General features: G+C 50.7%; 1 protein-coding gene across 1 annotated transcript in view; it reads right to left on the bottom strand.

The window, feature by feature from the left end:
• The window catches only part of SLC4A3 (solute carrier family 4 member 3), a 33,645-nt gene that overhangs the window by 9,365 nt on the left and 3,584 nt on the right, over window positions 1-20,696 (bottom strand). Inside the window, exons 2-15 of the mRNA XM_041403294.1 lie at window positions 19,301-19,441; window positions 17,890-18,046; window positions 14,008-14,342; window positions 13,444-13,586; window positions 12,675-12,886; window positions 6,576-6,727; window positions 5,772-5,952; window positions 5,066-5,201; window positions 4,800-4,974; window positions 4,299-4,395; window positions 2,410-2,594; window positions 1,215-1,428; window positions 698-919; window positions 223-371 (exon numbers count right to left, since the gene is read on the bottom strand). Of these exons, the coding sequence (XP_041259228.1) occupies window positions 223-371; window positions 698-919; window positions 1,215-1,428; window positions 2,410-2,594; window positions 4,299-4,395; window positions 4,800-4,974; window positions 5,066-5,201; window positions 5,772-5,952; window positions 6,576-6,727; window positions 12,675-12,886; window positions 13,444-13,586; window positions 14,008-14,342; window positions 17,890-18,046; window positions 19,301-19,354 (2,412 nt within the window). The 5' untranslated portion in view covers window positions 19,355-19,441. The remainder of the gene's footprint in view (window positions 1-222; window positions 372-697; window positions 920-1,214; window positions 1,429-2,409; window positions 2,595-4,298; window positions 4,396-4,799; window positions 4,975-5,065; window positions 5,202-5,771; window positions 5,953-6,575; window positions 6,728-12,674; window positions 12,887-13,443; window positions 13,587-14,007; window positions 14,343-17,889; window positions 18,047-19,300; window positions 19,442-20,696) is intronic.

The raw sequence follows: 20,696 nt of genomic DNA, 5'->3' as shown, positions 1-20,696 counted from the left end.
ACACCTCAAGGGATAATGGATACAGCAATGGGAGGTAGAAGTGGCACCTGCAAAGGGTCAGCAGAGCCAAGGGCAGCCCTGGCGGAGCTGAGAGCAGCCTGGAAGGACTCAAGGAGTTCACAGTAACAAAGACTCTTTGTAGAGCTGAAAAATGCCAGCTGCACTCTCCAGAGCAAGGACAGAGTGAGCAGGTGCCAAGCACAGACACTGCCTCACATGTACCTTGTAAAAAGCTTCTTCAAACACCAGCAGAGGCCCTGAGAAGCCAATGACCAGGAGTGGCTGGGCTCCAAGCAGGGAGAAGAGGATCCCTAAAACCGAGGTGGAGATTATCAGCTCGGAGACCCCCATGAGACCCTCAGTTTTCTCTCCTGGGAAAGAGAACAATGTATGAGTGTTATAGCCCGGACACAGGCACCATCACCACAGACAGGCAGGCTGCACAGCTCCAGACAGAGGAGGCAGGTCCCCATCCCATCAGTCAGAGGTGCCCTGTGTTAGGCAGGGAGCATGGAGGGAGCCCTGACAGCCGAGGCTGGAGAGGCCAAATGGCAGGGAGGGAACAAGGCAGCAGCCGAGGCACAGCACTACCACTCTCCCTGAGTAAACAGCACCAAAGCCCACCCCAGAACAGCATCACACAGACACAGCCAGTGTCCCAGAGTGCAAAGAGCAGACCAGAAAGCAGGCCCATTACCTAGGAGTCCCCCGAAGGTGATGGCAGGAGAGAGAGCAGCAAAGTAGATGAAGAGAACGGCTGCGAGACACTGGCTGTGCAAGGCGTCTCTGATGTCACTGAGGTATTTGGGGTACCTGCGCTTTATGTCCCGAACCAGACCTCCAAAAAATATCCCGGTTCGCTTCAAAGGGTCATCCTCAGCTTCCTCCTCTTCTTCCTCAGCTTTCACTTCACACAGCTCTGGAGGTGCATGGAAGGCAAGGCTTCAGCAAGGAACACAGCTGGGCCCTGGGGCTGTCCCTCTCTCCAGCACCTCAGAGCAGCACTAGGCTGCAACAGCAAATCCCACTGCCTCCAGATGTCCCCAGCCACCAGAGCTGCCCACAGTCACTGTCCTGCTCCCCTTGCCCCGTTCCCCATTCCCCACTGCAGGAGCCAGGCCCTGCTCACCCTTCTGCCAGGCTCTGGGAGGGGAGGGCCCATTGGTGCACACAGGGCACTAGGCACAAACTTGCCCAAATGTGAATGGAGAGACCTTTGGCTTCCTGAGCAGTGCCCTCCTTCATGGACTTCTGCTCCCTCTCCTTCCTCTTCTTCAGCAGCAACTTCTGGAAGGTGGCAATGGATTTGAGCAAGTCTTTCCCCTCCACCTCTGATGGGGGGATGACAATGCTGCAGTCCAAGAACTCATTGATTGCATTGAGGAGATCTTGACGATCATCTGCCATGTATGCAGCCTCATGGAAGTGCTGGAAGGGGAAGGGAAAAAGAGAGAGGGAGAAGGCTCAGACCAAGACTAGACCCAGCTACTGCAGCCTGGAAAGACAATGCTTGCTGTGACCTTAAGAGTAACATTCTCCCCCTCCATCCACTACTCATCTCACTATGGCCGCTCTGTGACCCACACTCCTGAATCCCTCCTCCTGTTTTGAGGGAAAAGCTGGTAGAGCCCTAAAGCATCACAGTGATAAAGCACAAGAACCATGAACTGAGCAAGGAGCATAAGAGACTCTGGGGAGTCTCCACATGGGAGACAGAAAGAGAGTGAGAAAATAGGCATCTACAGCATGAGGGAAGCCATGCAAAGGAAACTAGGCAGAAAAGGGGAGATATTTCTGACAGCAAGAGCAGGTTAGCAAGGAAGGACTAAGGAGACCAGGCAGGGAGGTGCTGGCAAACAGGTGGAAGTGCTGCACTGCCTCTGGAACACGCCTCCAGAGAAAAGGCTGGAGGATGATGAATGAGTGAACAGCCTGCAAAGGAGGTAGGGGACAGCTAAGGTCCCTGCAGCACACAGACTCCCTGGAGCCACAGCTTCAATGTAAATGATACCGTGCTCTCTCCACGGCGCCAGGACTGTGTAACCTTGCTGTGGCCAGCCCCGGCTGCAGCAGCTGGCTCTGCTCTTCCAGCAAGAGGACCAGAGACTCAAATGAATGAGATCAGTCCACAAACACAGCATTGAAGCTGGAATGGCACCTCACCTCTTCTGGCTAAAAACACATTCTTCACCCAGCCTAGCACACCCTGCCCCAGCCAAGTAAGTGTCTGTCCTACTCTTTCCTCAGCACTGGAGCATTCAACCGTGGCCAAGCCAGGCTGATCTTAAAAATCCCAGGTGCTCACACCTGCCTACCCCACCTGAGTCCTTGCACAGCTCTCATATCAGGACTGTCTTCTAAGCAGCCAGCAAAGCTCCCTCACAGCATCACTGCCCATCAGCTCCTCACCTTGTCAGACATGAGGGTGGAGATTGAGCGGCCAATTTCGTGGTAGTCCATGTTGGCCTGGCTAGGTCCCAGCAGCACAAAGATGAATCTGACAGGAATTGGGACCTCCAAGACAGATTCCAGGAAGACGGCCTCATTTAGTCGGACGAAGGCCATGGTTGGCTGCTCCAGAAACTGCACACAACCTACCAGGGGGCAATGTTTGGAGCAGAGTTAATCATTGGAGTGAGCTGTACTGGGCTGCCTTTAACAGCAGCGACAGGGGTTTTGGAGGTTCCTACAAGCCCTGCAGTCATGTACTTTCTCCAGACCGTGGACACAGCACTGGACTTCAAGCTGAGGACTGATCCTAGTGCTTCAGTGATTCAAAAGCAGTGCCACTTTCTTTAGCTTCCCAGTTAGCCCATTCTCAATCACTTACAGATGGGCTCTACTTATACTATAAGGGGCTAAGTTTAAATCAGAAGGTTTTTTCCCACTTATGGAAGGAAACCTCTTACATGTTACTTTTATCAAACAAACTTCTAATCTCGTAGAAGAATGAAATCAGGTTTCCTTGACATGACCTATTTCCCATAAACCTTATTGCTTGGCAATAATTACATTAATATTCTTTAGCTCTTTAGTAATTGAATCCCATATTAGCTCTACCACTCTGCTGGCCAAGAAGGATGTCAGGTTAAACAGCCTATAGGAACTGGCTCACTGTTCTCCCCTCCTTGAGCTATGAGCTTTCTCTGTTACCTTGTACCTTCCCTGTATGCCTAAACTATTTTTTTTTCAGAGAAAAATAAGTAGTGGTCTAAAGACTCATAGGTGCAAACTGCACATTTTGTTTTACAGTGTCTGCATCTCGTCAGTGCTTGGCATTCTCCTCAGTTCCTAACAGATTGGGAAGTACTCCTGCATCCTCCAGCACACCAGCCACTTCCTTCACATACCCAGCACAAATGTTTCTTGAATACTGGTATTTCACTGGCATTATTACTGATCTTTCTGCCATATGTGTCCAGCAAAGAGCTGTGCTCTGTGTCAGACTGGCAAATCTGGGCCTTCTGAGAGTCAAAGCAAATCCCAAGACACACCCTTAGCTCAGAAACAAGCCAATGTTTAGTTATTTGAGTATTCAAAAGTGCACTTATGAACCTGATTTGGCCTCATCGTGATTAAGCATCAGTTTGGTTGAGCTGACAAGCCTCTTTGCCTGAGCTTTTAATCTACTGGGTAGACAATGGCATTTACTTTGCTTGTAGTGTAGTTGGGTTTGCTGAGAAGTTAATGCCAGCAAAGTGCTGAGAAGAATATTCTTGCAATCAGAAGGCACCAAGCCCATTCATGCTCAATTCTGCCTGTTCACAGCCCTCCTCTACAGAGAAATATGTCCTGGTAGTGCTACAGTCAATTCCTGAGACCTTGACACCAGCCAGGCCCTACTTCTGTCAACTCAAAGCTTGCTGGCACACACAGCCAGCAACCAACACTGGTCAGGGACAGGGCCCAGCTACTGGCAAGGTGTTAAGAGGCCAGACAGAGCAGCAATGGTCACAGGGCAGAGTGATGGCTTGGTCATCAGTCCCTCAGGCATCACTCACCTACTTCTGAATTGAAAACCAGATATACTGTGAGCCTGGCAGGACTTCCACCCCTAAGTTGAGCCTCAGCTCCCAGCAGCAGTGTCTATCAACCTTTTTTAATTTAGGAAAAGAACTACCCTGGCAGGCCATATATTTGCTACACACAAACAGAACATGAACCATCACCAAAGGAGGGAGTGTACCAGGCTCACTCCCCAGCTGAACATGTATGAGATGACCAAATATCCCTCAGGAGTGAGGGCACAGACTGCTGAGGCCACACCAGGATCTGCACTAGTCACTGCCACCTCTTACCCACAAGGACCACTGTGGCTTCTGCATCTTCAGGGATTTTCTCCATCAGCTTCAAGTATTTACGATGACCCTCAGAGTTATGAAGATGAGGGTTTTTCTGCCATAAAGAATACAAACAAGTAAGGGTGAAGTCCCCATGCTTTGGTCTCCCTACACAGCCTTGCACCCCAGTGGCACAAATGCAGCTGGGCTTGTCTTGGCTGCACACCCAATGCCTGCTTCACAGCAAGGCACCCTCACAGCAAAGGCCACCCTGCAAGCGCCAGGGCTGCTGCTGCCATTACATGCTCAAGCAGACATCTGCATACAGTCCAAAGCCAAAACTAGGTACCAAAATCATAATGCAGCGACCCGATTTCCAGCACTCCAGGTGATCCAGGGAGCTTAATCCTTGCATTACAAGGTTTCCCCACGAAAGGTGGGCACCATGGCCTACTGTCAGCCAACAGGTGCCTCCAGAGTGTGGAAAAAGACACAGTAACCCCCCCAGGTCACCCTCACCTCCTTGCACTCGGTCTCGTTGGCCTTGGGGTCAGCCATCTCAATGCGTTCTTCCCCCATGAGGGGCACACATGTGTCTGTGGTGTGGTTGTGGTGGTGGTTCCCCACGATGGAGTTCATGCTGGAGCTGGAGTGGTTCCTCGGGAAGAAGCCCTCTTTCTCATCATTGGGATGGCTGAGGGGGAGAGCAGTGGCCATGAGGGGACCTGCCTCCCTTGCCACCTGGGGCTCACAGATAACCCCCGGGCCCTGAGATATCCACCCACCTGTGCTTCAGCAGCAGGGCACGCAGCACGTTGGCTCGATCTTCTGCCCTGATCTGGTCAGAGATGATCATGGTCTCCACCATGAGGTGAGCAATGCCAGGCAGAGTGGTCTGCTCCAAGTCAAGGAGGACGGCACCTGCCAGCATGAGGGGAAGAGCCCTGCTCCTAGAGTGCAACACTCCCCAGGGAAGAGCCCTGCTCCTAGAGCGCAACACTCCCCATTGCATTCACACTCTGGGGACACAGCTGTTCCACCAGGAGCCAGGCTTTGGTTGGGGTACAGATTGAGCTGAGAAATGCCCAAGTGCCCCATGTCCTTTCTGTAAACCCTTGCCCCAAGAGAACCCAAAAGCTCCAAGATGCAGTGGTGATTCTGGTATCTCCTTTCATTTCAGTCTCCCACTCTGACCAAACTTGCTGACCACATCAAAGATGGGTCCAAGGCCTGCTGGCCAAGGCACAGCTGGGGGTTGCAGCTTCCATGTGCCTGAGACCAGTGAAGCAGAGCATGGAACCAACACAGGCACCTTTGAGCTAATGCAAACCCTGCCAAACAGGCTGCAGATTGTCTCCACAGACCCGACATGAAGCCTGGGCACTGATGCTGTTTCAAGTCTCCAGGAAGGGACCTAAAAGCGACAGAAGCTATCCAGTAAAACCTGTCCTAGAGCAAGAGGCAAGCCCTGGTCTGCTCTTCCTCACTCACCGTGGGCAATAGTCTTCCTGAGCTCCAACAGACTGCGGAAGGACAGTGAGGCCACATGGGGTTTGCCCCACCTTGCTGTATCCTCCTCCACATCCTCCTCAAACTTGATCCAGCGGGCTGTCTCCCTCCAGTGCATCTCCTGGTTCTTATCCACCACCAGCTCATTCAGCTCCACAAACACCTAGTGTGGATCACAAGGACATGAGATGCATACAGCTCTACCAGCAGCACACAGAAAGCCTCAGATCTGCTCTTGAGGTACTGCCTGGACTGATGTGCTACTGGAACAAACCTGCCATGTTGAACCAGAGGTTTACTGCACAGAAGCAGCCAGGATAAATATCACTGACAGCATGGCAGGAGCTTCCATCAGCACATGGAGCACCAGAAAGCTCCAAGTCACATGGTGTGGGCAGAAAGGAGAGAACAATGCAATGCAGCATCCCTTTCTACCAAACTGCTGCAATTTTGTCCTCTGCCTTCTTCTTGGTGTTCCCCTAAATTTCCCACACTCTCCAGAGATAGTGATGTGACTGTGCTGCCAACTTCCACAACATCACCATTTCTGTGACTTTTAAATGTCTTTCCCAAAGTCAAAGCTTTGTGGTTTCAGGGAAATCTCCCCTTATATTGAAAAAAGTGTATTTTCAGCTCTCATGAGAATGGATAATAGCATTAAATGTCACATTCAAGGTCATGTAAAGAATTAATTATATTGAAACACATTTATCACTTTATAAATTGCATGTTTCTAGTCCTGATTTACAGCTTCTGAACAAGTGTGGGAGGACAGCACATGGATACCTCGTGGGGCTTTCTATCCAACTTCTTCTTCTTCTTCTTTTTCTTGACAGATGGAGTTGATGCTAATTTTTTGCTTGTCCTGGTGATCTGACTCCGAGACGGTTTTTTCATCAGATGCCTTCTCACACCTGGGTTATCTTCAAAGCGGTGGCCTGAAGACACAGGAAAGGAGAAAAGAGAAATTTGTCTAGTGCACATACACTGTCTGGCAGGGAAATACATCCAAGCACGTCCTTCTATCGTTAACTTAGGCTATCAAAGCCCTGGCAGCTGGAGAACTCACCATCCTCCTCCAGAATTTTGAAGATCTTTTCTGCCTCATTTGCCTACTTTCATCTCTTCCAGAGATGTGAGCTAACCTCTTCACAAAGAAGGCTTCCTCCTAGGCTGTGCATACACTTGGGGCTTCATCACAAATGCTTTTACTCATGGTACTCGAACAAGTGGTGTGGGAATCCTCCCCATATTCCCCCCAAAAAAGCAACCTGCAGCTTTGCCTGCAGTTCTGCAACCACACAGCAAAGGCAGGCACCTGACTGGGCCTCACCTCTTGCACCAGGGGAAGGCCTGGTGCTCAGCAAGCTTGAAGAGCAGTGAAAGGGAAGGATATTTAGCTGCTGGTCTGGGAGACATAAGGAAATATCAATGTCTGTTTTATTTAATTGTGTGACGAGACTGTAGGCTAACACTGCAGCCTGGGGCTGGCTCGGGGGCTGGCAGTGAAGTTGAGCTATCGCTGTTTCTAGATGATCCGCAGCGCCGCTGTAATGCCCTCAGAAAGGTCTGCCTCGGAGACTGGCTGGCTGAGGCAAAGCCTCACAAAGCCTCTGCAGAGGCTGTTAAGGCTGTCCTACAGAGCCATCACTGTGCTGCTGGCTAGCCAGTGCCCACCAAAACGCAGCCACAACCATGCTAGACTTTTTGCAATGCCAGAAGCAGCACCAGGCAACAGCCTGCCAGAGAGAATTTCCCTGGACACTACCCAGGGACAGCAAGTGTATCTTTCTCAGCACAGACAACCCACAGGAATGTGGAAACCCTCAGAGCCTCATTACAGGATGGGCAGGCTCGCCCAACTAGATTATGGAGTCAGGGCTTTTGCTCGGCTTTGGTCCGTTGTGGTTTGCTGGCTGTGCTTGTAAGACAATGCCAAGGTCTTCTCCCTGGCAGAGCAAAGGCAGCTCTCCACTGGCTGGGGTGAATATTCTGCCTGCATATATCTTTCTGATATACTTAGCTTCTATATACTTGGCTTCAAGACCTGCAGCTTTCAGGGTATGAGAGACAGTAAAAAGCACAGGGTTTTAAGTCTGAGTGGTCTCTTTGATGTTGCAGAAAAATATCTGTACACCTCTGGCATGGAAAGACACACCCAGCATCAGGCCAGGCATACCACGGCCTTGCACCTTGGAAATCTGGGTCGCTAAATTAAATATAAAATGAATCAATACTGAGCCTCAGGGCATTTTCCCCCATTGGCTGCCCTGCTGATGCACGTCCTGCTGATGGCGGGACTCCTCCCTGCTCCACTTACTGCACTGCAATGTCGATAGGAGCCAATAATGGCCCAATAACCACTACGAACGTTTCTGAGAACCGGGCACGTGTGGGGCTTCCATGGAGTTTCACATGGATTTCTCAGTTCCTGCACAGACAGTAGCCACTTCAGCACACTCAGTATGAGTTCATGCATGAAACAAGCAGTCCACCATGCAGGTGATCTTGGTATCTGATATCTTTGCTCCAATCCCTGCAGCTTCCAATTCTCCTATGCACCCTGGGACTCCTCTCTGTGTCCCTGGAAAACCAGGGCCCAAGTACACTCTACCCAGCAAGACAGAGGACAGCAAGCTTTCCTCTTAGCAATGACAACTTAGTACAGAGTACAGTACAGAGTGCTCTTTCTTAGCAATGACAACTTAGTACAGAGTGCTCTTCCAACAACAGCCCTAGAATGCATCCACAGGTGTCTAGTCTTAGCCAGACAATGGCTGGAGGACAGATAAAAAGCAAGGAGCCACGTTTCCTGACAGCACCTCCAGTGACTCCCACGCTCACTGACAGGCACAGGAATCAGAGTGCCGCAGGGTCAGAGAGCATCGCTGAAGGCACACCTCCAGAGCCCTAACTACAGCAGACTAAGGAGAGATCTACTTTGCTGCTCTTCCTAGGTAGTGTTTGTGGCTATTGAGATGTCAGCTGGGGGATACAACTCATAGAAGCAGGGTGGGCACCTGGTCTTAATTTAGGAAAACCACTGGCTTTGGGAGTCCCATGCAGAACCCAGCTCCGCTCCAGGCTGCTCTACAGAGACCCTTTCTGTGTCCTGTCAGATTGGTGCCTTCCCCAAGGAAAGTCAAGCTCAAGAGAGCACCTAAAAGCCCTTATTCAGGACAGGATCTTAGACTGAGACCAAAGGGTGGTTTGCTCAGGGCGTACATCTGTCCTTCTTGCTTGAAGACAAACTCCCCAACGAGTACTGCTCTTGTTGTAGCTCCTCTTCAGTGCTCCCCAAGATGTGATTGTGAAGACAGTGACAACATCAGAGGACAGAGAGCAAATCCTATGGTAGCTCCACTACAATGAACTGGTATGTCACCCTCCCACACAGCATCTCCTACAGTCTCTTCCAGAAGATGATCTCGTCACATTAGCTTCCACAGTCAGATTTCTTCAGATGAGCAAGTTCCTCTTCCACCAGCTTAAATCTCAATATGACAAATATGACTGCAGTGGTTAAAATCTTCCCTAAGAATGCCTTTGTTAGCAGACAATTGCCTTCAATTTACACCTTCCTGTTCCCCTCCTTTCATTTCCCTCCATCCACAAGAAGGAAGACCAGAAAGAGGCATCTGAGTATTTGTATCAGTACTAGAGAGCAACCTGCTATCCTGACATCACAAGGATAATACACACTGCCCAGTGGTTAAGTTATAGCAAGAAAAGAGATTTTAAACTCGGACTCTTGAAATATGTAAGAAGACACTTAAAACTCAGATTCTTGAAATAGTTAAAACTAGACTAAATAAAATGCTAATCAACATACTGTAGACATAGCCCCATGCTGGCTTCTGGAAAAAGCTACTGCCCTGTCCTGCACAGAGCCCAAGTCTCTCCTGGCTGATGCTGAGTTCACTGTGATAGGGATAGCTCATCCCTGCTGCCAACCAAGTGTCCAGGTCCAGCACTCCCCATGCTCCAAACATTTAAAGGAATGCAAGGAGACCAAGGACCCTATTTTGTTCAAAATACATTCCTCCTGGATCTGAGTTGGGCCTGGAAGAGGCATTGCCATGGAGTAAATAGCTGGGCAAGTGGCACTGGCTGAAAGTGAACTGGCTCTGCACAAAATAGACTCTGGTGTCTCAGCCATGTCCAACTCTGCCATACCTCTCTGCAGGATTAATCCACAATGTGGATTCATTATAAAATCAAGAGTTTACTGTACAGAGCACCTACAGCATTAGCTGTAGCAATCAATAAACATGTTAACTACTAGAAAGTCCAATTTCTCCACTTTGTAAGTGATGCATTATCACGCCTTACAGAGTCATCTGCCCCTTCTGCCTTCCTAAGAATATCCATGTTTTCCAAGGTGAACCTGGAACAATTTCTTCACACTTTTAATTCACAGTTAATTAATTAATTAATTCAGCCTGGAACAGCTGATGGGACCAATCTGCTCCAGGTTTCTATTTTGAACTTTGCTACTATTATATACCCTCTCAATTTACAGTAACAAGTAGCAGACTTGTTATTGTAACAGCCAGTAGCTAATCCCCACTAGCTGGTCCCTGCAGAAGCACATAGGCAGACATTTTTTCCTGAAGGCTTGTAAAGATGGAACAGATGACAAAGAGAAGACGATGTTGGGACTGAGAGGCAGGGCAAATTAAGTTTTTTGCCCAAGATCAAACAGTCTGTGGCAGAGGCAGAAGCTGAACCAAGACAACCTGAGCTCCAGTTACAATCCCTCTGCTTTCCCACTCTTCTGTGTTAAGCTGTTCAGTGGGCTAGTTCTGGGACATCACCCTCCCATATGCACTCCTAAAATCCCTTGAAAAATTAACACATGATCCAGATGAGGACATTTGGACAACCACCCATGAGCCAGGGCTATCAACAGTATCACTCCCAATGTGGGACACCTTTTAGCATCATGTACCAAGGAAGGACCCCTGAGAGAGATGAGAGTGAGGCTCTGGTTTCTGCACAGTCTCTGAGACGGCTCAGAGATTGCTCTGCAAGGGATGTGAAGGTACAGAAACAGATGCAGAGAACAGGAAGGCATTCTTGACTCTCAAGATTCCTATTCTCTGCTTCCCTGCTTTTCCTACTCTTGCTTCCTTTCTTCCTCTTTTCTCCCTTCCAGGCACCCCAGCCAGCCTGCCATGAGCTAGTTTCACAGCCATGCTCACAAGCATGCAGATACAAAGACTAGGTTATTTTTTTTCCTTTGGGCAATTAGGCTACGGTGCAGAACTAGAACCTGATACCCACCTCCGCTGTCAGATCCGCACCTCGACTCAAATTCCAGCAAAAAGAGCAACAGCACTCTGTCACCTTGTGCTACAAATGGAAGGGGAAATCTCTTTGTCCTTATACACACCTCAGAGCAGCTGCTTTTTCTCTGCCCACAGCATGGGCCACATCCTGATAAGCAGAAACAGCAAGATGCAGCTGCCTCTGGAGCTGCTCGAGCAAGACACACACAGGAAAGCACATCAGCAATACAACACAGATTGTTACTAAGACCTCACACAGACACACAGGCATCAGGCAGCTCCTCTGGTGCCCCCAGACACACAGTGGGGCAGACTGTACTTTCTCTAAACCAGAAGACCAACCTGTCACGGAGACGGTACAGACAACAAACGCAGGAGGGGGTTATGCACTGTAGCAGGGGTTCTGATCTACAGATGCAACCATGGGGTCACTGCTGTGGTACTTACAGGTGGGCTCCCCGCCTGGGTAGCCCAGATGGTTTCTGATGGCCTCCCATAAATCATAGTCTTCAAAATTGAAAGCAAATTCATCAAAGTCTTCATAGCCGAGTGAGTTGCGAATACAGGTGCTTATCACTACCTCCGGGCTGCTGCCCCCTTCTGATTCCTTTGCTGGCTCCTCTCTCTCCTGAAGGGTTGTCATGTTGTCCTTGTGAAGGTCAGGGGTCAGGTGTCATGAGCGACACGCCTTCAGATGAGGAGCCAGGACAGCCAGGCTGACGTGTGAAAAGCGAGCTGCCCCCCGGGGGGGGCTTCACCACAGCTCTGGGGCCAGCCCCAGAGCCTCGCTCCCCTGCTCACGGGGCATGAAGATGCCGGCTGCAGCAGCCCCGAGGACTGATGAGGTTCCAGGAAGACTGGCTCCACCCAGGGATGCTTCTGTGGAGGGCTGCCCACCAGCTCCTCCAGAGCAGGGTCCTCGCTTTTCCGTGGGGTCTTTTCCGTGGATGCCCAGGGATGCAGCGCCCGTGGCCGGGCACAGCCAGGCTGCATGTGCAGCACCGCTTTTCTCCCTCACTCCCCTCTGGTGTCTCCCTCCCTCTCCAGCCTGCAGAGCAACCTATTGAATTCTCCATGTCCTCAGGCCCGGAGCGTGCATTTCCATGACGTCTCTTGTCTCTGTCCTCGTGCCACACACAGGGGCAGTCCCCCTCTGAGGCACTCCAGAGGAGGCAGCTGCCTCTGCCAGGAGAGCAGAGAGGGGAGGCTCCTCACCTCAGGTTTTCTGCAATAGCAGAGCTGGCAGCGTGAGGGCTGATTGCTGGGAAAGTGTGTCAGGAGAGGAGAGAGCTGGGTCTCAGGGAAATGCTGGGAACCCTGAATTGGAGAGGACAGGGGCGTGGGTGGTAGAGCAGGCATCCATGGGGTAGGTGGGAGTAGAGATGCTGAAAACATAAGGATCAGCACTGTGGACAATGCAAAGCTGACAGAGATGAGACACTGCTGGAAAAGAAGGATCTGGGGAACAGGAAGGTGAGGACCAGGTCCTGCGGCAGGCTGAAGACCATGCCTGAGGCTGCTAGGGGAGAGCAAGAGAAGCACAGGACAAAGGGACACACGCACTGGTAACGCAGGGAGTGTTGTAAAGCCTCACTTTTCATGCCATCCAAGTCAGCAGACGCCAGCATCTGGGCCTCGGCCTCATCTGTGGGGACGCGCTGGTAGGCCGCGCTCTCCAGGGTGGTCATGCTGCCGATGCACATCCTCTCCTTCAAGTCATAGGTCACCCGCTGTCCACTCGCCACCTGGCCCCAGGCCTTGCGCTTCTCCCACCCACGTGACAGACGCTCTCGAGGCCCGGGGGGGCTGTAGGAACCAAAGAGACTGACGGTAGTAAGCAGGATGAATGAGGATGGCCAGTGGCCTCAGGGGCTGGGGTCCCATGGCCCAGCCCTGACCAGCAAGCCCCTGAGAAAGAGCAGGGCCAGGAGTCATCTCCTGCAAAACCTGAAGGCTGCTCCTTCTCTTCCCTACCACAGAGCGGGACCAGCTTGTGCCCAGTATCAGGGACCTACCCCTGAGTCAATGGGCTCATGGTCCCCTCCTGGGGCTTCCCAGCTTGCAGCTCAGCATGACAGCACAAGTTAGCTGGGAGGAAGAGTACTCCAGGTGTGCAGCCCAGTGCCTCTAACCCTGCACTATGGGGATCCCATGCACCCAGGGAGGTTCCAGGAGTCCCATGGAATCATCATCCCACCAGAGAGCAGCCCTGTTGCTCACAGATGCTCTCCCTCTGGGGCCCATGTCCCTCCTGACTCATCAGGCGAGCTCAGGCTAATCACAGCCACTGCCCCAGGGGACAGACTCCGTGCAGTGACCTTGAGCCAGGGAGAGCAGCAGGCAGCTTGGCACCGCTCACCTACCTGTGGAGAGAGGCAGGGCCCTTGTCCTGCAGCAGGTCAGCAAAGCGAGGCATGGGGGACAGGATGCCACACTCCTCCTCCACGTGGAACTGCGCGGGAGCCGCAGTGCTGCTGGACTCCTCCTCATCGCTGCCAATGGTGAACTGCAGAGACAACAGTCCTGACAGCAGGAGCTCGGCAGACAGCCTTCACTCCAATCCTTGGCACACAGATCCTCCCCAAAATGGGTCACAATGGCTTTCCCCACGTGCCCCGTGCCCTAGGACTGGTCATATTGAGCCCTCCACTGTACTATAAAACTTAAGAACAGACACATTGATCTTCCCCCATGGGTCTTACAGCCCCAAAATGCTCATGCACACCCACCCCTGCATCCACACCAAGCAATGACTTACCTGTCACTGTCCTTTGGTGGCCATCTCTACTAGGCAAGGACAAAAACACTCTTACCACAACACTGCACAGCTACAACTTCTTATCCCTGAGCAGCATACTTGCTGGCACCCTCCTACCACCTCCCTCCACACTCCAAGCCCCATTCAGATAGGCACGTCCTGGCCTTGCCTTTGGTTTGCTTGGGGACTCCAGCTTAGGGGATGTGTCCTTCCCACGAGCTTCGGCCTCAGATTCTGCAGAGATTTCTTTCTCCTGGACCTCCTCTGCCTCAGATTCTCCTTCTTCCTCTTCTTCTTCTTCCTCTTCTTCCTCCTCTTCTCCTCCCTCCTCGTCCTCTTCCTGGATGGTGGGGGTCACCTCTGAGGGAGGTATTGAGGTTTTCTTCTTTTTCCTTCTCCTTTTTTTCCTCCTGCTGGCACGGGGTGGCCTCTTTTGGAACTTGAGGGCAGAAGGGAGGTGAGTGGAAAGGGGATGATGGATGTGGTGCGAGGTTTGGCGGTGGACTGAGAGAGAAAAAGAGAGTCAGGGGCAGGAAAAGGCTGGGAGGAACCTGCCAGGCGCCCCTCCAGGAAACAGCATGGTCTGAAGATCAAGGGCCAGGAAGGGCAAGGAGAGCCACCAGCCCACAGGGACACAGCAAAGCTCTTTCAGTGATGCAGCAGGCTGTGTCCAGCCTGGGATAGGTGGGGACACAGCCCCTGTGCAATGCCAAACCACCCCAACACAGCTCCACTGCCCTGGGGAAGGCAGCACTCTCCCTGTGCTGCCAAAAGCCATTTGCATGGCTGTGCAGAGCTGCAGTGACCTGCCATGGGCAACATCTCCTTCCTAAACATGGGGAAATGTTTCTTACATCCTCAAACAAACATAATTTGGGCCCTTTACAAACTTTTTTGGGACATTAGTTAGTGGTTAGGCCATGGCTTAGTGGTGGACTTGGTGTTAGGTTTACAGTTGGACTTGATGACCTTAAAAGTCTTTTCCATCCTAAATGACAATGATTTCTTTTCTGCATAATGTTTATTTGAGGTGAATAGATGTAGCTTATTTATCCCCCAGGCTTTGACAGAAAGTTCCTCCTACACAGCCACAGGAACAACAGTGCAGAAGTAACCTAAGTCCAGATCCCAGGTACTTTGAGGGCTTGTATTGTACCAGCCTCCGAAATGCAGGTTTAGTTAGGAGGCTGTCTTTTAAAAACCAGGGTAAGGAAACAGGGCAGAAGGACTTTTCTTTAAACTAATCTACAAAGAGAAATTCATACAGGCTTGACCTGGGTGTCATGGGAATTACAGAATGAGAAGAAATTAAGGGCATTTCTGAGCCTTCACTCCAAAACAAAGGCAATGCGTCAGGCAGGAAAGAGGGTAAGCTCAGCATCCCACTGTGAGAGAAAGACAAGCCATTGCTGCCAGGGCTAGCTGCAGGCACAAAGCCTCCCACGGACAGTCTGCAGGATGCACAGGTCCTGGGGCTGCACCCAGGGAGGCTAAAATCAGGGGGGCACTGGCCACTTGGCAAGGGGGTGGTGCTCGGCAGCTCTTCCTGAGCAATTGTTTCCAGACGGTTTAAATTTGGTTCCTTCCCAGCTTTCCTGTGACATGGCAGCAAAATCTGTTTATAGTGAAAACTACCTTCAAAGGACATTTTCAATGTAGGCTGTAACCTTCTCCCTGGGAGAGCCAGGCAGGTTCATTGTTCTGCTGTCATGTTTCCTTTCCTTTGGTTTCTCAAGTCTTTTCTCCCTTGTTTCCCCCCTTGGGAACAGCAGGGATATTTCACACATCCCCCTGGTTCAGAAGAAACAGCTTGTGGCAAGATTAGAGGAGATTTAGAATGGTCAGATGTCTGCACAGTGGAAATAGTTTGGAATAGTTTTTCTCTCAAAAGTGTTTTTTTCTTTGACTTAACTGGGTGTACCCTATTTCATTCACAAGATGTGGAAGACAGACCCTCCTGTCCTGCTGCTGTACTTCCATAGCATGCCACAGGTAGGTCAGGCATGAATTTCTAATATAAGAAGCAAGGAAGACCCCCAACTACACACACGTTGCTCCTTCAACAGCACAAAGCTGCTGATGAGGACACAGCCCATCTTTCCCTTCTGGCTTGGTCACCTCAGTCCAAGACAGAAACATTTATGTTTTGGATCAGAAGGAAACTGAAGCCTTGGGATGCAGGGAAGGGCAGTGATGGTGTGTGATTTGGCACAGAAGAGGGGAGCACTGCTCTTCTCTTCACCCCTGCACTCAGCCCTCCTCAGGTCAACTGGTCACATCTCCACAGAGCTGGTCTGGAGGTGGGAAGAACACACCTCTCCCAAACACAAAAGGATTCATACTTCCCTCTTCTTCCTCCTTGTCCTCTTGTGCATCCAGTCCCTGCCCTCCCTCCCTGCTCCCTTCCTTGCACTGCCTGTCTTTATGGAAAGTTACTGTCAAACTAGTGTCCCAGATGTTTGATTACATTTCTTGGTGAACTTGATACAAGAGACATGAAAAAGTAATTTAGATAGGGAACCCAGAAGGAAGAGCCTACATATTAGGAATTCCTGGCTTTGACTAGAGCAGGAAGCATTTCTAAGCCCAGAGAACATTCACCTCTATGGGCTGGTATGTTATCTTTAAAAGTCTAATGACCTAACCAGATCTTCCAGCTTTATGAATAAAAACTGCATAAAAATTTTGATAACCAGGATTGATGTAGCCCTAGACAACAGAAATACATCATGAGTTCAGAGGAAAACAAGCTTGATTCTGACAAAAGAAAGATAATTCTCCTATTAATAAGGGAAAAAAACCCCAACCCCAAACAGTACAAATCTCTAGTTAAAATTTTCAAAAAGCTTCTGCCATGCATGCTCAAGCAGATCATCCATGTCCTCCAAGCCAACCCGCACACCTGTGCACACAGGCAGAGCTGCTGAGCAGGTAGGTCCTGCGGGCACAGGACAGGAATCCAACCCACAGCAAAGCTATCAGCACCTTGCAGCCATGTGCACGAGTGACTGTGAGCCCAGATGGGAAGTGTTATTTGAATGGAGCCTCTGTAGAGAAACGACACAGGCAAAAAAACCAGCAGCTGAGGTGCACTACAGTAATAGACTTTTACCAGCAAGCTTTTATAACAGCCATTGGAAATGAGTGGCCAAGCAGAAAACAGCCTGGTGATGTACTTGGGACATAATGTTCCCAAGGTTGTAGCTCATCAAAGCCAAGCTGGAAAAGAAGCACTATGTGACTGTGGAGAGCCACAGACTGGGAAAATCTCCCAACCACTGCTACGTGTCTGCCACACAAACAGGCTGCTGGATGGGGGCCTCTTCCTGCCCTTCACTGCTGTTACTACAAAGTAACATAACCCACCTACACCAGGCAACAGCTTATGGTCACTCTTGTCAGTACATTCTCATTTAACACCCAAAGTGACTTTGGGCAGACCAGTTGCCTTCATCATGAAAGAAGAGCAGATAGAGGAATAGATATAGTGCTCAGATGAATTCAGGTGAGATAACTACAGCACTTTAAATTCACACTCCATTTTTATTTTGCAGTTCCTTTCTTTAATCAGATAAGCCCAGTGGATTCTTGAGTGTTATTTAGAAATACACAGGCATGTCTGACTGCAGCCATCTGCTTTCAGACTGGGGAGGACAGCCTGGCTTCTGGTCACGCTTGAATGTTTCTTTGCAGCCACATGGAAGAAAAATTGTTTTAAAACTGGAAAATTCAACTCGGGGAAGTAGCTGCAGAGGTCTCAGAGACTGGTCTAGGACGTGAACGAACACCCTGGGCTGAGCTACGGCTGCTGGGTGGGCTGTGCAGTAGCTATGCCTATGGAGACAGAGAAAACAGGAACAGACTGGAAACAGGCCGTGGGCACTGGTGCTAAATCGTGTGTACATAGCACCTTGGGAACGCTCTGGAGGAAGGAAGTGAATAGCAGGCTAATGCAATCTGCAGTCCTGGCACAAGGCTGCAGAGCACATGGGACTGAGTGAGGGCTGGTGGTGAGGGTGGTAGGGGGTACAATGTTTCAAAACCTACATACATTCAAAATCTCTCTCACTGTAGCTGCGACTTTGCTTCTCCAGATTGCTTGATGCTGACTTGCTTATCAGGTCCCCAAATCTCTCGATTGACAAAGTCTTATCCAAGTCCTCATCGTCCTCGGCACCAGGAGAGGCTTTCTCTGCGTCATCTCTGCCCTGCACAGAAACCGCCAGGTAAGAATCAAACACGGCAGACCCCTAAAGCCCTCCGGATCCTCCTGCCTTCCAACAGCGCCGGCTTGCTAAGGAGCACCAGGCTCCATACGACAGGCCTGGGGCACAATGTCTCACATAGAGGCACAGCTCTGCTCAAAACCAAGAGCCAGAGCAGACCATCAAGCTCCAAGGCACACTCTGCAGACACTAAGGTATCTGCAGGGATACCTTAGCGGCCCTCCACACCTCTCTTGAGTGGCAGGTATCAAGGGAATATGCCAGTGCCTGTTGTTCCCATTGGAGGAAACGCATAGCTTTTGTTTGGCTGGAATTTCTCTCTCCCCACATTTAACTGCTGCTCTCTGGCCTTCCCTTTCCCAATCTGCCATCTCTCTCATTCTTAGACTTCCTCTGTATTTCATCTTGGGAGACAGCATCCCTGCTCTGGTGAGTTGCCACTGGGTCAGTGACCACCCTGCGCCTTCCCACCTCCCCTCCACAAATCTAGTCTCCCCGTTCCTCTTGGATGCTTTCTTCAGGTTTTTCTGCCCATTTTCCTCCTCTTTCAGGCAATGGGAACCTCTCTACCTTTTGCTGGTGGAAGTGCCCTGACATGAGCATCACCAGGTGCCCGCTGGCCTTCCTTTCTTTCTTTCTTTCTTTCTGAGCAGCTGCAGCTGGTAAAATTTTCCATCAATATAGCCGAAATGCCAGCGTGGAGCTGTTGTGGACTCCCGTGTTTCCATGGAAACAGGAGGAGGCCCAACTGTGACAAATCTGCTAGGCAGAAAGAGGGAGCAAGGCAGCTTTAGCTGAGAGATCCTCTCCTCGCATCTCTGTTCTTAGCTGTGGCCTAGGAGCAGCTTTGTGTCTGCGCGTGTGGCTGCTTCTCCTCTCACCTTAGAACAGGTGTCCCAAGCCCAGCCTGAATAGGGACAGTCTGTTTTCAAGCTGCTCAGCTCCTCCTGTCACTTGTGTACCCCACCCAATGGCACGTGAAGGCACAGGGGCCTCACAGAGCAATCTCTGGCCTTTTCTGGGCCACAGTTTGCTGTCTGCATGGAGAGGATCCGGGCTCATGGGCAGCCCCAGGGCACACTTCGTGCAGACTGTCCCCAGTAAATGCAGGCTGTGTCTCCTACTGCAGCACGCTGCCAGGACACCAGCCCTGCTCTCAGCCAGCAGGAGCATGGTCCCCGGGGAAGAGACAGCCCCGCTGTTGCTGCTGCTGCTTCTGCTGAATTCCCACCTCACCTGCTGCAAGTCGATGAAGACATCTCCTACGGGAGGGGACTCTCCAGCTGCCATTTTGGTTCAGGACCTAAGGGCCTGGGCAAAATATCAACCCTTCTCTTTCACCGGCAGGCACCCAGCAAACCTGGAGAGTGGCATAACCTGTGGAGAGAGGGCAGGACAAGGGAATGTCGTGGGAGACTGCTGGCCACTGCCCTCAGACCCCTGGCTCCTGGTCCAGAGGTTACCTCTCCAGCCCCTGGAGAACCTCCCTGGCATCACTAGGACAGGCCTGTCCCCAGTAGTGTGCAGGGGCAAGTGGCCCAGCCCACGCTGCTTTGGCCACCAGCTCCAGCTGATCATGGATAGATGGGATCCTGTCCTTCTCTGAAAGGTCAGAGGGTCCAATGGAGACATCAGCTATATATAGCTCCTGCATGGGCTGTGCAGGAGAAAGAAAAGCTTCCTGCTCAGCCACCTCTACAGCAGCACACCAGTGCAAAGCTGGGGTGTGACTGACCACCAGGGAAAGAAAAAGTCAGAGAGATCAGGTGCTAGGAGTACATGCCAGGAGCAGGCAGCAGAGTGGTCCTGTGGCACCTAGCTTTAACTGGACAGATCCCAAAAAAGGCCAGAAGGAACCACAGAGAGAGCTGTGCAGACCACAGAGATAGGACAAGGACAAACAGTTCATCACACACAATGCATGTTACAGGCAAAGAGACCAAGGCTGCAGATCTGTGCCCCGTCAGCACTGGCAGGGGTAAAGGACACCCATGTCCCTGCGGACAGCACAAAGGAACAATCTGCTCAATATCCAACTACAGGTGAGGAAGGCAAAGAGGTGCTATGCTTGATAAGGACTGGGATACAGACTAACACAGAAACACCTCTGGTCAAACCATCTACAGCAGCAGCACAGCCTAAACAGCATGGGCTGCACCCCAGGAAGAACTGGAGATGGTACAGAGACTGGCACTGGGAAGACACTGATCCCAAGAGACTCATCTGGAACAGAAGATGTAAGCATATACACAGTGATTTGGGCACAGGGAGAAGCAAAGTGTCCTCAGCTCACAGCACACGAAAAGGGACATTCGTTAAAACTACAAGGGTAGAATACAAATGAATTCAAAATTGACAAAATGTTTTTTTTTCAGTGATGTCATGAAGGAGCAAAACACTGCAATGTCAGAGGATAGCCTGGCCATCTCTCTGGTAATGAGTTGTATTTATCACAAAGAAAATCAAGAGAAATTAAACCCATCTTTCAGAACAAGCTATTCTGCAGCTATGAAAGCTTTGGAGTAAGTATTATAGTCTATGTCCTAGCTATCTGCTGAGGGGTTTCTTACTATCTCATCTGAAGTACCTAGCGTGGGACACTGTTCAAGACAGGTGACTAAAACACTAAAGT

This window comes from Onychostruthus taczanowskii, unplaced genomic scaffold (assembly GCF_017590055.1).
Source record: "Onychostruthus taczanowskii isolate IOZ18803 unplaced genomic scaffold, ASM1759005v1 scaffold20, whole genome shotgun sequence".
NCBI lineage: Eukaryota > Metazoa > Chordata > Aves > Passeriformes > Passeridae > Onychostruthus > Onychostruthus taczanowskii.
The sequence above is the reverse complement of the archived record's forward strand: the minus strand, read 5'-3'. Positions and strand labels throughout refer to the sequence as shown.